Source organism: Elephantulus edwardii, unplaced genomic scaffold, assembly GCF_000299155.1.
Source record: "Elephantulus edwardii isolate Elephantulus edwardi_28Jun2011 unplaced genomic scaffold, EleEdw1.0 scaffold00130, whole genome shotgun sequence".
NCBI classification, from domain to species: Eukaryota; Metazoa; Chordata; class Mammalia; order Macroscelidea; family Macroscelididae; genus Elephantulus; species Elephantulus edwardii.
In genome coordinates, this window is record NW_006399880.1 from 7,952,153 (window position 1) to 7,964,867 (window position 12,715).

General features: G+C 39.1%; 1 protein-coding gene across 4 annotated transcripts in view; it reads left to right on the forward strand.

Annotated features, from left to right (window-relative positions):
- Nucleotides 1-12,715, forward strand: part of JAKMIP2 (janus kinase and microtubule interacting protein 2) — a 276,562-nt gene that overhangs the window by 210,592 nt on the left and 53,255 nt on the right. For all 4 annotated transcript variants that reach the window (XM_006893730.1, XM_006893728.1, XM_006893727.1 and 1 more), the window contains 5 exons: nt 1,014-1,160; nt 1,845-1,985; nt 8,768-8,824; nt 9,856-9,975; nt 12,394-12,522. In XM_006893730.1, the coding sequence (XP_006893792.1) occupies nt 1,014-1,160; nt 1,845-1,985; nt 8,768-8,824; nt 9,856-9,975; nt 12,394-12,522 (594 nt within the window). The remainder of the gene's footprint in view (nt 1-1,013; nt 1,161-1,844; nt 1,986-8,767; nt 8,825-9,855; nt 9,976-12,393; nt 12,523-12,715) is intronic.

Below are 12,715 nucleotides of genomic sequence, written 5' to 3' on the forward strand. Positions count from 1 at the left end.
CTGCCTTCATTCTGGACTCCTGTCTTAATAATAATACCTAATAATATATGCCTTTTAAACAGTTCTCTCCCTCATCTCTTTCAATGCAGTATACATTATTTATCCCATATTTCTCAGTCTATACCAGTCCTCTTTTATAACAGTGGCATTATGCACTATTTCTCCTTTTGTGACTGAGATATTTCACTCAGCATAATGTCATCCAGGGTCATCCATTTTGTATAATATTTCATGAGTTCTTTCTTTTTCAATGCAGCATAGTATTCCATTGTGTGAATATACCAGAGCTTCTCTATCCATTCATTTGTTGATAGGCACTTAGGTTGTTTCCTACTTTTTGCTATTGTGAACAAAGCCACAATAAACGTGGGTGTGCATATATCTCCTTGGGTGGCAGTTATAGTTTCCTTAGGGTTTATTCCCAGTAGGGAAATTGCTGGGTCAAATGGTATTTCTATTTGCAACTTTTTGAGAAAGTGTCATACAAACTTCCATAGTGTTTGCACCATCTTACACTCCCACCAACAGTGATTAAGGGTTCCGGTTTCTCCTCAACCTTGCCAGCATTTGATGCTTGCTGTGGAAGACTGTTTTTAAGGTGACATATAGAAATAGATTTGAGCACTGGTGGCCTAGTGGCAAGAAGTTGCACTGCAGTCCCAAAGGCTTGAAGTTTGAATGCACCAGCTGTTCTGTGAGAGAAGAATAGGCAATCTCTTCCTGTGCGAATAACTGCCTCCAAAACCCCTTGAGGGTCAGCTAAGGGCCAGTTCAGACTCAATGTTGCACAATCACAACCACAAATATAAACTACGTTGAAAAGAGAGTAGAGGAAATTGAAAATGAAGCAGTCAGTCCAATTAATTGAAAGGCCATCTTCAAGACACACAGTAAAGAAGATAAGATGTGCTTTCTCCTACTCTTTCCAGCATCCACGCTCCCCTTTCACTTCCTCTATTCCCTTACCCCCACCCGAAAACACAAGAGACAAATTGTAACTTCTCTCTTCCCAGTTAAAACGTGTACGAGAAACCGAAAAACAATGTAAACCTCTCCTGGAGAGGAACAAGTGCCTCGCCAAGAGAAATGATGAATTGATGGTGTCTTTGCAACGGATGGAGGAGAAACTAAAAGCCATTACCAAGGAAAATTCAGAAATGGTATGTACCACAGTTGTTTGGGAATTGCAGCTCTCTGCTTTATATTACTCCACTGACCTGACTTACTGTACTGGTCTTTCTTAGTGCGTTTTATTAAAGTTCTGGGGTTTTTTCCTCTTATGTAAGCAAAGAGCCTTTAGAAAAAAGCAGAAAGTTGCTTGCTCTGGATTTTATAGAGTTTCAAAGTGCTTCCAGGAATCTGCATGCTCTCCAGAAGCGCAGAAGTCAGGGAGCGAAGCTTCAGCACCGCTCCTCAGCCACACACACCACCTTCCAAGAATTTCACTAGCTTGCTCTTTATAGAGCTGCATGGTGGGTGTCCCTCCTCTACTGAGGTCTTGCATAATAGTTGCAAAATAGATACCATCTCTTGTATTATGCATGGACAAGTGATATGCTAATGTACTTCTTAACAGAGTGCACAGCTCTGCAGCTTTTCCAACAATCCCTTGTGATTTTGACTTATTATAGTAGATAAATGCATTTAAGGCTTTTAGTCAGGCAGTGGGCATTCAAACCAGGCAATATTCAAATTTAGCTAAAGTTATATACAAGGGTTGTTTTTAAATATATTTTATAATGTATTTTAATATACAAATATTTACATTGAAAACAAAAAAAATCATCATTTGTAAATGTTCCACCTGTGTTTGCTTCATTTGCAAAATTGTTATACAAACTCAGAGAGAAAAAATAACATCTCATCCACCGTTGAAGAAATTAAAGTCTCTGAATGACCTCGACCAAGCTAATGAAGAACAAGAGACAGAGTTTCTAAAGCTTCAGGTCATTGAGCAGCAGAACATCATCGATGAACTCACAAGGGTAAGTCTCAATTGGTCTGTAAACTGTAAACCGTTTCCAAGGAGAAGCAGGTGATGACTCAGCATTTGCTGAAAGCACTTCATAATTTTGGATCAGCTCCCGGAGATCCAAGTTCATATGTTGAAGGGAGCTCTAGTGGCCTAGGGGTAAGGAGTTACACTATCAACTCAGAGTTTGCATGGGCAGTCTCCTTCTGTGCTATTTACAGCACCTGAAAGAAAACCTGCTACAAGGTCCGCTAGGAGTTGCCTCTGACTGGACAGCAGATAACAGCAACAAAAAATATATTCACGATAGTGTGTTCTCAAATTATTTTGTATTACTAAATTGTTTTATACCATTTTGATGATATTCCTTTGTAACTACTTTGGCGACATTAAATATGACTGTTTATTAACTAATTTAGTAACATAAAGTACATTAAACAAAATTTACAAATGCATTGTAATGTAATCAGTAGGTCAGGTAACAGTGCGTATATGCTATATAATTGATCTCCAGTAACATAATCTCTGGTGGCCTAGTGGCAAGAAGCAGTGCTGCAATCCCAAAGGCACATAGTTCAAAGCCACCAGCCACCTCAGAAGAAGGTTAGGCAGTCTTCTCCATTCCATTAACTGCCTCTGAAAAGCTGCTGGAGGGTTAGCTATGGGTTGGTTCCAACTCTACAGCACATAACAACATAAGGAAAGCCTGGAGGCCTTCATATTGCCGTTGAGTAGAACTCTCTCCTTGCTCCAGAGGTTTATCAGAGGCTATAAACAGTAGAGGAGGAGAGGGCCCATCTTTCTCTGAAGACCCACAGAGGTGCCAAATTTGAATTAGCAGCTTATTTCTCTATGGACTGCTCCACCAGAGCACCTCCCATGGTGGCATAGTGCTGACACACAGGGCTGCAAACCAGAAGGTTAGGAATTCAAATCCATCAGCCACTCCAAGCAAGAAATATAGGCAATTCCCTTCTGTAAAAAATGTGTATCTTCAGACACCTAACATGACTCGATGGTAGTGGGTTTGGGTAGGGTGGGTTTTTTTTGTTTGTTTTTTTAAGTTTTGGAACAGAATGTTAAGGGGGACTGACAGTGTGGTGGAGAACACAAACAGTTTCTAATGGCTGGCCATTCTAACTCTTCAAGCATTCCTTTTGAGAAAGATAAGGCAGTCTACTTCCTAAAGGTTTACAGCCTTAAGCAGCTGTACTCTGTCTTATAAAGCTGCTATGATTTGGAATCCACTAGACAGTACCAACTTAGTTTTGTGGATTTAGCAGGATCTTGAAGATCAGAAATTGAGAATTTTGCCTCTGGTGACAGAACCATGTTTCTTGTAACCTCAACTCTCTCTCCTTGCTGTCTCATCAGAACCAACTCACAGCTGACCTTCCAGTGGGTTTTCAGAGACTGTAAATCACAATGGAGATTGTCCAGCTTCCCCCTGTGGAGCAAGCAGGTGGTGGCTTTGAATTGTCTGCATTTTGGTTGGCCTTAAAACTCCATACCAACAAGGCCATTGTAGCTCTCTCGTAACCTGGTGCTGTTATGTACCCTTGAATCAGAAGTGACTCATAGCTGACTTTCAGCAAGTTTTTTGAGTGAGTAAAATGGGAGAAAGATTGCCCATCCTCCCACAGAGCAACTGGTGGATTTGAATGTCCTGCTTTTGGGATTGCAATGAAGCTTCTTGACACTAGGCCAGCAGAGATCCCTAAGAATACTTCATTTTAACCCAGTAACTAGTAAATATCTGACCGTCAGTTTAATGAGTAATTCTTGAAAGAACAAGATAATTCTGTGGCACAACTAAAATTCCAGTTCAGTTTTTTGGTGTGGTCTGGTTTTTAGCTTTTTTTGTTTGTGGTTTCATTGTTTATTTGTGGTTTGTTTTTTGGTTGTTTTTTTGTTTTGTTTTGTTTGTTTTTTAAATCAGTATTCCATACATGTCAAAATAGATAGCATACTGCATATGCATCTGGACAAAGTGTGTGCTAGCAGTAAAGATATACTAGGACCTCTAGACACCTTTGGGTTTTCCACTCTCTCTCTCTGTCTTTATTCTTTGACTGATGTGTATGGCTACTCTCACTTCAGGACCAGTCTCAAGCCTAGACACTTTGGAACTAATGATGAGCGGCTTCGTACAATGATCATTAGAGTAAGCAAAGAGATATTTTTTTTTCTGTCAAGGGAAGAAAAGGTTGTAAACTCTGTATAATTTTTAATAGGTCACCGTTTTTATTAATAAGTCACCATTTTTAAAATGTCTATGTCAGTTCACTCAAACCACACTAAAACGTTTTTTAAAACTATCAATCTTGGCTAAATGTTAGAATGCATGTTTTAAGTGGACAATATCAATATATAATGTATAAATTTTGAAAAGTTCAGATCACTAAACTCGCATGATAAAATATTTTGAAATGTGAAAGGGTTAATTAAGCCTCATTGACATGATTAAATCATTCACCTCTTACTGTGCCATCAGAACCAACTCATAGCTGAACCTTCAGAGGGTTTCCAAAGCTATAAGTTGTTTGGGAGATTTGCCCATCTTCCTCCTTTGGAGCTGCTGGTGGATACAAACTACCAGAGAGGCATGACTTTTGACTTCATTAAGCTAGATTGTTTATCAGATATGGTCTTCTGAAACTCTAGGCCCTTCATTCCTCTTCCATGTCCCTGATACCATAAAACACACAGATGCATTCATCTAGGATTTTTGCCTCGCCTTGAGCATTTTGAAGTTAAGTTGTAGTTTAACACAACATTTTAGGTTGTTTACATAAATTGGTCACATTTTAAAGGAAATCTCAGTGATCTTTGTTCCAACCCACTTGGGATTTGTAGAGTCATGTTATGGATTGCTATGTGGATCCATCTCTGGTCCCGATAGTATCACATTCTGTAACAATTAAGAATTAAGAAATCCTTAATAATTCTTGTTGTTGTTATGTGCCGTCGAGTCATTTCCAACTCATAGCGACCCTATGCACAACAGCCCTAAACCCTGCTCTATCCTGCACCAACCGCACTGCCTCTGACACACCCATCCCGATTACCCCAGTCACCAAATCAATCCATCTCATAGAGGGTCTTCCCCTCCTGCGCTGTCCATCCACCCTCCCAAGCATGATATCTCTCTCCAAGGACCCGTCCCACCTGGCAACATGTCCAAAGTATGTCAGACGAAGCCCCAGAATCCTTGCCTCCAAGGAGTTGTTGTTGTTATGTGCCGTCGAGTCGCCTGCGAATCATAGCGACCCTATGTACAACAGCCCTAAACTCCGCTCTGTCCTGTGCCAATCGCACTGTCGCTGACACTCCCATCCCAATTATCCCAGTCACTGAATCAATCCACCCCATAGAGGGCCTTGGAGTAGCTTGGTTTAATCCTCTCCAAGATGAATCTGTTTGTTTTCCTGGCAGTCCATGGTACATTCAGTACCCTTCTCCAGCACCACAGCTCAAAAGCATCCACTCTCCTTCTGTCCTCCCTAGTCATTGTCCAACTCTCTGATGCATAACAAGCGATTGCAAAGACCATGGCCTGTATCAGGCGCACCTTAGTCTCCAGAGAGACACCATTGCTCCTCAGTACTTTAGAGAGGTCCCTAACAGCAGACTTTCCCATCACGATACACTTTTTTATTTCCTGACTGCTGGTGCCAAGAGTGTTGACTGTGGAGCCGAGCAAACTGAAGCTGTGAACAATCTCAATCTCTTCGCCATCCATCCTGACGCTGCCAATTGGTCCAGTGGTGAGAATCTTTGTCTTCTTGACACTGAGCCTCAGTCCATACTGAAGGCTGCAGTCCTTGACCCTTCGCAGCAAGTGCATGAGGTCCTTCTCAGTTTCAGCAAGCATGGTTGTGTTATCTGCATAACGCAGATTGTTAATAGATCTTCCACCAATCCTGATGCCACAATTCTCCTCATAGAGCCCAGCTTCTCGGATAATCTGCTCTGCATACATGTTGAAAAGGTATGGAGACAGGATGCATCCCTGGCGTACACCCTTCCCTATTTTGAACCATGCAGTGTTACCCTGCTCTGTTCTGACTACTGCCTCTTGATCCAAGTACAGGTTTCACATTAGCACAATTAAATGTTCTGGGATTCCCATTCTTCTCAGAGTCAGCCACAGTTTGTTATGATCCATATAGTCAAATGCCTTTGCATAATCAATGAAACACAGATAGACATTCTTCTGGTATTCTCTGCTTTCAGCCAAGATCCATCTAACATCAGCAACAATATCCCTAGTACCACGACCCCTTCTAAACCCAGCCTGGACTTCCATCAGTTCTCTGCTGATGTGCTGTTCTAATCGTTTTTGGATAATCTTCAGTAGAATCTTGCTTGCATGTGAAATCAATGACACTGTTCTGTAGTTTCCACACTCAGTTGGGTCACCTTTCTTTGGAATGGGAACAAATATAGATCTCTTCCAGTCAGTTGGCCAAGTGGTTGTTCTCCAGATTTCTTGGCACAACTTGGTGAGCACATCCAGGGCAACATCTGTTATCTGAAATACTTCAATTGGTTAGATATCATTAAGTGGAGTATAACTTATAGTGAGTGACTTTGTGAACAACATACATGAGCCCCGTGCCACCTTTATCATCTCTGACACACGTGAGCCCTTTCCCCAGCCACTGTTTCAGTCCATCTCATTGAAGGTCTTTTTTCTTTTGTTGACCTTCCACTTTTCCAAACATGATGTCCCTTTCCGAGGAACAGCCCCTCCTAACATCAAGTCCAAAGTATGTGACACGAAGATTCACCACATTTGCCTCTAAGGAGCTTTCTGGCTGCACTTTCTTCAAGAAGACATCTCTGTTCTTTTGGCAGTTCATGGAATATTCAGTGCTTTCCTCATCACTACAACGCAAAGGCATACATTTTTCTTCTGTCATCCTTACTCATTGTCCAGCTCTCAGATGCATAACAGGTGATTGGATTCTGATGAGAACCAAAACAAAAAGTTAAGAAGTTTGGTGACTCAGGAGAACAAGTGGATCTATCAGTAGCAATAGTAGGGTTTCAAGTATGGTCCTAAGGTGGTTGTTATTATTATGTATTATTTAGTCGCCTGTGACCCATAACGACCCTGTGTATAGTAGGTCTGTCTCCTGTCCTGTCTCAAGCCAGTCTCACTAATTCTTACTCACCAACCCCTTGTTTCCCCAGTCATTGTATTAATCCATCTCATCCTGGGTCTTCGTCTCCTGAACTGTCCCTCCACCCTTCCAAAGATGATGTTCTCCTTCCAAGCAAGATGTCAGGTCTCTCCTGGCCACATACCCAAAGTATGTAAGATGAAGCTTCAAAATCCTAGCTTCCAAGGAGAAACTTGGTTTCACACTCTCCAAAACAAACCTGTTTGTTTTCTTGGCAGTTCATGTTCAAGACTCTTCTCCAGCACCACACTTCAAAGGCCTTCTTTTATTCTTAGTAATTTTCCAGTTCTCTGATGCAAGTAATTGCGAAGACCATGGCCTGGGTTAGGCACTCCTTAATCTCTAGACTAACATCGTTGCTTTCAGCACTCTGGAGAGTTCCCTGACAGCAAATTTTACCAATGCAATTTGTCTTTTCATTTCCTGACTGTTAAGAATGTTGATAGTGGAGCAGAGCAAGCTGTAATTATTGACAACCTCAATCTCTTCTCCATCTATCATGATTCTGCCAGTTGTCCCAGTGGTGAGAATCTTTGTCTTCTTGATGTTGAGCTCCAATCCATATTGAAAACTACAGTCCTTGACCTTCTGCATCAAGCCCTTCAGATCCTCCTCACTTTTAGCAAGCAAGGTAGTGTCATCTGCATAATGTAAGGTTGTTGATGAGTCTACCTCCAATCCTGATGCCACATTCCTCTTCATAAATCCCTGCTTCCCGAATTATTTGTTCTGCATATAGGTTGAAAAGGTATGGTAACAGGATAACATCCTTGACACACTCCTTCCCTAAATTTGAACCATGCAGTGTTCTGAGGATTGCTTCCTAGTCCAAGTAGAGGTTTCACATAAGCACAGTCAAGTGTTCTGGGACTCCCATTTCCTCAAGGTTAGTCACAGTTTGTTGTGATCCACACAGTCAAATGCCTTTGCATAGTCAATGAAACAGATTGACATTCCTCTTTACTTTCTGCCAAGGTCCATCTGACGTTGGCAATAATGTCTCTAGAGCCATGATCTCTTGGAAACCTACCTTGTACTTCTGGTAGTTCTCTGTCAGCCCTTTCAAATTGATGCCTTTCAAATGATTACATGAAAAGAATAAGGTTTTATATGCAACAGCGAATGAATTATTTTTTAAGTGAACTGGGGAGACAGGTAAGGAGGAAAATGAGCAACAATGAATGAATGAAAATCCACCTTCTCTGTAAACTTTTGTTAAAATGACGATAATAAAATATAAGGCTTTGTATTATTGTGTACTGATCACTTTATTGACACTTAAAGTAATTTCAAGTCTGGAGGTGGGGGAAAGACCCTAGGCTTTAGGGTAATCTGAGCTGTTTTCAGAGCTAATTGAATTCACTGAATGAAACAAAGAATTCCGACTGGATTAGCACAGTGCACTTTCTGTTGCGAGACTCTGAAATCCACAAAAATTGGCAATACTTTGACAATATTTAAGTATCAAACTAAAACTTTACAAGACAAAATTTTATTTTAAACAGAAACATACCTTCGAGGAAAAAACAATGCTGTCTTTATAATGCTAGGGAAATATGTACCAATATGTACTCAATCTGAAACATCCTTTAATCTGTTTTTTCAGGACCGAGAAAAGCTCATTCGTAGAAGAAAACATAGAAGAAGTTCCAAGCCCATTAAGGTAAGGAGAAAACTAGGTTTATCATGCGTTTGCCACAAAGCAAGCTGTAAGTGATGCTTGCCAAAGAATCTTCCTGTAAAGATGTGATAAATCAGGTGTACCTACCCTGCAGTAAGCTACGGGCTTTATTCACTAGAACATGATGCCTTTTGCTGTCATTTTTCATAAGTCCCCAAATGATTGTACTTTGGAGTTTAGCCAGAAAGCTTTTAATTTAACAGAACAATTCTACCAGATGTCTTTCTCCCACTAGAGAAACCATTAATTTCCAACGTATAAAGAATTACCAGCAAATTAGAGTCACACTATGAAAGCGTGTAAAATATAGATGAATTGATGTCGCTACTGACTAAAGTTAGAATCTAATACCTCCCTGATAATTGATTAATACACATACTTTGTGTGGCAGGTTATTAGTAATAATGATGTTCTTATTTTGTTGTTGTTATTATGAGCCGTTGAGTCGCTTGCGATTCATAGTGACCCTATGTACAACAGCCCTAAACTCTGCTTTGTCCTGTGCCAATATCACTGTCTCTGACAGTTCTTACTTTACCAATGTTTTTATTCTATAATTTATAGTTTTGTTGTTAGGTTTTCTGCTTGTTTTGATTTTCATTTTCTTACTTCATTTTTTTTCAATTTGGATAAGAATGACATTGGATAACAGAACTTATGACCTGAAAATTCCTTTCAAACAGATGCCTGGATTTTCAAAATCACTTGATCATATTTTGAATACTCCATACTTTAAATTTCATAAACTCAAAGCGGGAGATATATTATTTAAAAAGCTTTCCTGTTTCCATGAAAAGAGCTAACAATTAGTGAACTTCCTTGAACTTACACTAAGTGAAAAATGTCTTGGAAATATTATGTTCATAACTAATATTGTTTTTCCATCAAAGAAGTACTGAAGGATTCATGTTTTCTGTGTTCACTTACACTTATTCCAATTGACAGTGTTTTAGTGGAATAGCGATTTCTTCCATTTTTAGTCGTGTCATCAATATGTACTTTTGTTCCATCAGCGGCCCGTTTTGGACCCATTTATTGGCTATGATGAAGACTCCATGGACTCAGAGACATCATCCATGGCATCATTTAGAACGGACCGAACACCAGCTACTCCTGATGATGACTTGGATGAAGTAAGCTTTTCTATTTCTCTAGTCTTTTGTGATATTGCCATCAAGTTGCTTTTTAAGAAGAGCAAAGGCATTTCCGTTTTTGTCTGCTTCATAAACAACACAACATGATCTGATGATGATGATGAATTTGGAAATTATTCTTGACCTCTTAGAAAGTAATCTCTCACTTGTATCAGGTATATAGCTAAGATATATTTCTGTATCTCTGAAAGTTCTCTACAAATCAACAATGTAATGAAGATTTTTTTTAATAAAAACTGTAGTCTCAAATTTTTCACTTAGAAAAGCTTTAAACCAAGGAATAAGTCTAGAACATTTCAGACACAGTCTAAGACTGGGTTTAGCAAAATGTGATGAAAGCAGTTACCATAATAGTCTGGAGGACTAGTCATAGTAGAAATCCCTGAAACTGTCACACAACTCTTGACTTGGCATTTGGAAATTTGAATCCCACTCTTCACTTACACCACAAAAAATTGTATTGTTTCACACAATGCCCTGGAGATTTTATTATACTCGGAAGTTTAAGACCTAAAACTGTTCTCTTGTTCTGTACAAATGGACTGATAAAACAGGAGATCAAAATACTGAGATAATTTCTTCTGATTTTTTTTCTTCCAAAAGGTAATTAATTACCTGTTCTTGTCATTTGGCTTCAAAATTAACTAAAATCCAAACATGAATACCAACTCAGTTGTTTCAGTAAACAGTTGCCGCCCTGGGTGTACTCACTATGTGTAAAAAAAAAAAAAAATTAAAAAAAAATAAAAATAATTACCTAGCCAAGCAAATAGAATAGATTCATGCCCATTCCAATGAAAGATTATACAACATAATATGGGAATTATTAACTAATATCATATACAAGTAACTAGAGAGAATTTAAAAATAGTTGTAGCAATTCATTGACCATGAACAGCCAGCAATTCAAGCCACATCCAGAAGAGGGTGTGGAACAAAGAATATCATTGCTAGTATCAGCCAAACAAAAGAATTGTGACTCTATGAATTAGAACTAATTATCAATAACATAATAAATAATTAGGAATTCCAAAACACTTAATTTGTGTGTGAGAGAGAGACCTGTACATAGGACAAGATGCTATTATTTCAATCAGAGCACAAGAGATACAACAAGGTTTAAATCGGGAATTATTTTATTCAGGATTGTATCCTTTGACTGTACTTTGTCTAAATATAAGACATTAGACTCTATGAAGAGTGTGGCAGAGAAGACAGCTTATTAAAAACCTGAAAGACACAAATGGCATAACCTTGCTTGCTGCAACTACAGAGGACTTGTATTATTTACTTATGAAGATTAAAGATGTCTATATAAATTACACCTTAAGATAAACTCTCTGTATGAATTACACCTTCATGTAAAGAAACCCATTGCCATTTCTAAACTGACTCATGGTTGCACCTGCAGTGCATTTTCTGAGGCAGTAAATCCCACATGATATAATTGTAGTCTTTCTTCTGTGGACCTGGTGGATTTGAACCACTAGACAGGCACAACCTTTGGGTTAGGAGCACAGCTCCCTGTGATTGAAGCCACTAGAGAGAGCACCCAGAAGTAACATAAAGAAGAAGGAAAAGAAATCACAAATGGACCAAAAAGTAACAGCATGATAGAGAAAAGGCTGAAATTGTTGGTTCTTTTCTTTTACTTGGATCCATGATTAACACCCAGGAAAGCATCAGTCAGACAATCAAATGAGTTATTATACTAGACATATCTGCTACAAATGACCCTTTTGCCACAGTAAAAAATAAATTCCCTGAAAACAAAGGTATATTTGGCCCAAGCAGTAGTGTTTTCAGTGGCCGTATATGCATGCAAAACCGGACAGTGCATAAGGACGACTGAAAATAATGAATGTCTGAATAATAATGTTCAGGAAGAAAGAACATTGAATATATTCTTGACTTCCAAAAGAATTAACTAATCTGTTTCGGGAATATGCCAAGAGTGGTAAGACTTTGTCTCATATGCTTTGGACATATGACCTTACTAGGACGGACCAGTCCCTGAGAAAAGACATCATAACTTGCAACATAGAAGTTTAGAGAAGAAGAGGAAAGCTCTCAACAACATGGACTGATAGAGTGTCAGCAAAAATGGGCTCAGACATAATAAAGATTGTGAGGATGGTACAGAGACTGATGGTGGTCTTGGGGTCACCATTGGAATTGGAATTGAAATACACATAGCAACAACAACATTTCTGCAGTGTTCTTCTTGAAAGTGTTAGTCACAATATTTGTGTCCATATGTATATTTGATATTTGAATAGAATGTACAATATAACATTAACATATTTTTTTAAATTGGACAAATATTAATAAGTTTTAAGGAGCAAAGATTTGAACACATTATAATTTTTTCTTTTTTTTTTTTGTCTTAAACTCTAGAGTTTAGCAGCTGAAGAATCAGAGCTACGATTTCGACAATTAACGAAAGAATACCAAGCCCTTCAAAGAGCATATGCCCTCCTGCAGGAGCAAACTGGAGGTATAATCGATGCTGAAAGAGAAGCCAAGGTGAGTGCACATTTGACATGCAGCAGTCACAGAATTAAAGTACCGTGGACATAAAAGTATCTATAGGATGTTGTTGTTGTTGTTCTTGTTATGTGCCGTCGAGTCATTTGCAACTCATAGCGACCCTATGCACAACAGCCCTAAACCCTGCTCTATCCTGTGCCAACCGCACCGCCTCTGACACACCCATCCC